This window comes from Montipora foliosa, chromosome 8 (genome assembly GCF_036669935.1).
Source record: "Montipora foliosa isolate CH-2021 chromosome 8, ASM3666993v2, whole genome shotgun sequence".
In the NCBI taxonomy this organism is placed as follows: domain Eukaryota; kingdom Metazoa; phylum Cnidaria; class Anthozoa; order Scleractinia; family Acroporidae; genus Montipora; species Montipora foliosa.
In genome coordinates, this window is record NC_090876.1 from 14,429,844 (window position 1) to 14,434,843 (window position 5,000).

Consider the following 5,000-nt stretch of genomic DNA (forward strand, 5'->3'; position numbering starts at 1 on the left):
AGAAAAGTAAAGATCGCGTGACAGTCCTTGTGGCCTGCAACCAGGACGGCACAGAGAAGCAAAATAGGATAGGAAAATATGCTAACCCCAGATGTTTATGTATGAGTCTCAAACGAAAGCTTGGATGGACAGTACTCTATTTGAAAAATGGGTTCGTCAAATTGACAGACAAATGAGAGTAGCAAATCGCCATATTCTGTTATTTATAGCTAACTGTTCTTCTCATGTTAGTGTCGCTGATCTGACGAACGTAAAGTTGATCTTCTTTCCTCCTAACTGCACAAGCAAGTTACAACCAGCAGACCAAGGCATAATCCAGAATGTTAAAGTCCATTATCGCAAGACAATGATCAGAAGGATGTTGCAGTGTTTAGATGAAAATAAACCTGCCGAAGCAATCAACCTCAAAGATGCTGTTTTTATGATGGCCAAAGCCTGGGACGATGTAAGCATCACGACAATCAGCAACTGCTGGAATAAAGCAGGATTCCCAGATGACGTAGCAGAGCCATCTCATGATCTGTTTGAGTCGGACGAGGAAGAAGAAACAGATGAATCTGACGGAGGCCTATGGGGAAGCATTACCCATCATTGTCCCGCTTATGCAGAGATATCATTCAGTGAATGTTGCGACTGAATGTCAACCAACAGATCAAGAGGCGACACGGGAAGCATTGGAAGCAGTCCAGTCCGTGGATTCGGCCAACCATGAAAAAGAAGATGAAGACGATTTAGATGATGATATTTCTGTATTAGAGCCAGAGCCACTTTCTCCTATTGAAGCTAATGAAGCAGTGAGAGCGCTAAGAAATTTTGTTATGACATTTGACAAGTCAGGTGCGAAAGAGCGAGAACTCCTGCGTTCCCTCTCGTCAATGGAAGACACATTTTTAAGGATGCAAGCCAGAAGACAGAGGCAATCCACACTGGGAGAATTCTTCCATTAAATATAAACTGCTGCTGGTTTCTGTTTTCTTGCATCTAACATTTTGTTTAAGTTTTGTTATACGCCGAACGCAACTCGCGTGTTGAGAAACTGAAGAAACTCTCGAATATCATTGTTATGTTATGTTTGGACTGTAAATGATTTTGGCAGATACAAACATTAAAGGCAAAAAAATTAAATCTTTGAAATCCGGAAATATTGGGTAGTGCAACATAACAACACTAAAGCCAGTTTGCTTGTTTACGAAGACAATTTTCTGTAGACAGTAATCTCTATGAAAGAAATTATTATGAAGTGCGGTTTAGAAATCAACTGATGAAATGATCTTCACAGTTGCTGGACAATTTAAGCAATTGTCTCATTATGTGGCTTCATAGCTCAGTTGGTAAGAGCACTGCACCGGCATTGCAGAGGTCTTGGGTTCGAATCCCGTTGGAGTCACTTGAATTTTTCAATTGCATAATGAGACAATTGCTTAAATTGTCCAGGAAGTGTGAGGATCATTTCGTCAGTTGAGTAACCTCTACGTTGCAACATTTTTAAATCGCTGCTCTGAAAGTGTCGTTTTTTTCTTGTACCGTAAAGAAAAGCTGAGTGTCTGCTCAATAGTGAAATTAATTGACACTGAAAGTCACCATACTTAATAAATGAATTGCATCTCAAAACGCGGCACTTCGGGGTGACGAAAATTGCATTGAATTGTGTGACAGAAGTCACCTGTGTTACAATTTCAATCATTAACTGTGACCTTGATATAGCGAACTTTTTGGTCATTTCCCCTCAAATTCGTTATATCGAGGTTTTCGATATAACGAACCCTCGATTTGGTCGGTCCCCAGCGACTTCGATAAATCGAGGTTCCACTGTATTGTTGATTAAGGTGGCCGAACACAGTTTTCGCGCGCGCTCTTGCTAACGCAATGCAGCGCGCGCGAAAGGATTACAAAAAAACAAACATGGCTTCAACACAGCAATCATTTTATTTGCTCGATGCTTCCGCTATCTGTACTATTTTTCCTCATAATTAAACAAAGTATTTTGATGGTTTTAGTCTTTTATGAGAAATGTATGTTAGAAAAGGTTACGATGCAAAGAACTCCGCAATTCGCAGATTTTTCTTTGTTGTCGAAAGAACCCAGCTAAATGCAGCGCATGCAATATTAAGTTCAAAACTGCGACTGAATGCGGAATAGCTTTTTCGCAAATACGCCTATTTCTCGAGAACCAGTCGTTAGAATTTAACAAAATTTGGCACGAAAATAATTTAAGAAATAAATAACTGGAGTATTGAAAAAATTTGAACTTTAATAGAGGAAATTCTAGATATTCCAGTGAACCTTCAACAAGGGATAATTAAAAATCTCTGTCAAATTATTATTAAAATAGTGTTAACTTGTGAGCATCGTTACAAGCTTTTTGCATGCAAATTATAAAGAAAGTGTAACGATCAGATTTTCTGCAAATAAACAAAACCGATTTTAAAAGCCTGTTTATATTTATTCATGTTGCCGTGGCAACGGCATATACATCACTTAGTTAACTATCAAAAAACCGAAGTTCGTGTTGTTAACTTGCTTGCTACCATTTTTGGTGACCAAAGGATGAAGGGTTTTAGAGAAAAAGGTAAATGAAACAGGTAACCAAAACTGTGTTCAGCCACCTTAATTAGCTTCGAAAAATGCGTGGTTACCCCCAATTTTCTTTTTGGATTTCACTAACGCTCGTTAAGATATGCTTTTCCTGCATATTCAGTAAACCGCGCAAAAAACAAAAAAAAAAAAAACCTTTCAATTAGTAGGCACCGTCGGCCGATCGCACAAAGTTCTGCGATCGTCTGCGATCATATGGAACCAGCATTTAGTATAAATTCTAGTGACTTTAAGTCTTTATGAGAAAAAAGAAAGTTAGTGTCATCTGCAAAAAGAAAAAATTGGAGTTTATTCGAACATTTTTGAATGTCATTTATCTAGAGCAGGAAGAGAAGTGGACCCAGAACAGAGCCTTGGGGTACACCACAATTTATATTTAATATGTTAGATAAAAAACAGTTAACTTCGGTAGTTTGTGTACGATTTGATAAATAGGAGAAAAACCATTGATTGATAATTCCGCGGAAACCATAATAATTTATGGAGTAATACGCTGTGATTAACAGTATCGAAGGCTTTTTTGAAATCAATAAAAATTCCATATTGGTTTGAATAGATTCCACTATATCGAGAATAGCATGCTGAGTTGGGGGGGTTTAACGGAAACCATATTAAGACGAATGTAATAAATCATGTTTCTCTATAAGATCTTTCATTCTGTGATACATAATTTTTTTCGAAAATTATATTGAAATTTGACAGTATTGAAATTGGTCTATAATTGGAAGCGTCAGTCTCGTCATCAGCTTTAAGAATAGGTATAATTTTGGACATTTTAAGTTTTGTGGGATAGGACCCACTAGTGACAGATGCATTGAGAATGTCTGAGAGCACTGGAGATATGATATCGCACGAGCATTTAAGAAGTTGAGTAGGACAAGAGTACAAGCCACCTGATTTGTTATTAGGTATGGATAGGATTTGAGATTTAACTTCACATGGAGTAACAGGTTTGAAGGAAAACGAAGAATCTGGGGACTTGAACTTTCTAAGGCAATCTATAATCGGTCGGTGGTAGTTTACTTGCTAAATTGGTGCCAACAGAGGAAACATCTTTATTGAAAATATTAGGGGAAACAAATCACAAAATCGTGAATATCCTCAGAAACCGCAGTTCTCTTCAAACTTGGCACCAATCGTTTGCTTCCAGATCAAGTTTGTGCAGAACTGGTGTCTCCACTTTTTGCCTTAACCAAACATCATTCACACTCAATGAGTTGATTAGGAGACCTACAGCAACATGGGCTCTATGTGTGTTTTGAGCAGGACTCTCTGGCCTAATTTGAGAGGAAATTGAGATATTTCATTTATAAACTAAAGGGACTGGAGCCAAAAGTGTTGCCATGGTTACATCATCCATCTTGCACCTTTCTTAAGGGTTATTAGTCTTGCCAAGGTTAAATAATATCGCAGTTACATTTTCAGAGATATTGATTTTGTGATCCATCTTCCAGCAGAACCACAGATGTCATCAATTTGCTGATTTGCTTAACACAAAAACTCAAATATCTCCAAAACAAAAAAAAAGATACTTCAAAAGGGTAAAAGTCATTCTTCATTATTTTGTAAACCCTTTCAAAGAGACATATTTTTCACTTCTTAGGCACGTTAAGCCAGTTTGCATGTTAATAAAATCAAAACAACAACAACAAAATCTTGTCTACGATCTGCTTTTTCTATCACCATTAATAATCTATCTACATCTACATGTTCCTGCACCTGCCCCCTTTGATTCATGGCTGTTTTTGCTTAGGTGGCCTCATACACCATGAGCCTTTTGAAACATCACTGCCAGACCGGCCACTTATTGCTGGAGAGAGAACAGGACAGAAAACAACCTCGGGAACTCTGTGCCCTACTCGTTGCGAATAGTGTGCACGTTCTTCAACGTCCTACAGAGTTTAAAACCACTGGAGGGTTGTGAGACGGGTCCTACAGTTTATAGTCCTTATCTGAGAAAACTTGAAAGTCTAACCATTTGCAGATGAAATTAAAAAGGCATCACTTTCTCCTCAGTTATCATAAGACTCTGAGTGTTGGCTTCGAACCTGCAGCCTCCCGCATGATAATCCAGTACTCAACCAGAAATCTGTCTAATAATATTAATAATAGTAAAATATTTAGTATAACTTGGGATACCAACTGAAGCAAGTTTATGATACTGTACACAACAGTAGGCTGGGCAACTTAATTCCTCTGAGACCTCTTGCCAACTATTTTATTACAAGTTTGATTTTAATAGATGTATTTCCAATGCCAGGTTTAAAGTGCAGGTCACTTTAAACAGTCTGTCATTACAAAACGTTTACTAATGCTAAATGTAGGCCTCATTAGGCCAAAAATAATGTTAAGGCCTAAGGTTAGGCGGTTTTGGGTTGCCTAAGTATAGGTAAGAGAATGACTTA

General features: G+C 37.9%; 1 protein-coding gene and 1 non-coding gene across 2 annotated transcripts in view; both read left to right on the plus strand.

Moving 5' to 3' along the window:
- The window catches only part of LOC137968294 (tigger transposable element-derived protein 6-like), a 1,088-nt gene extending 451 nt beyond the window's left edge, over positions 1–637 (plus strand). The window contains exon 2 of the mRNA XM_068814899.1: positions 210–637. Coding sequence (XP_068671000.1) covers positions 210–637 — 428 coding nt within the window. The remainder of the gene's footprint in view (positions 1–209) is intronic.
- Positions 638–1,313: 676 nt separating this feature from the next.
- On the plus strand, positions 1,314–1,387 carry Trnaa-ggc (transfer RNA alanine (anticodon GGC)). The gene has a single exon. It is a non-coding gene; the product is annotated as a tRNA-Ala (tRNA).
- Positions 1,388–5,000: the final 3,613 nt, after the last annotated feature.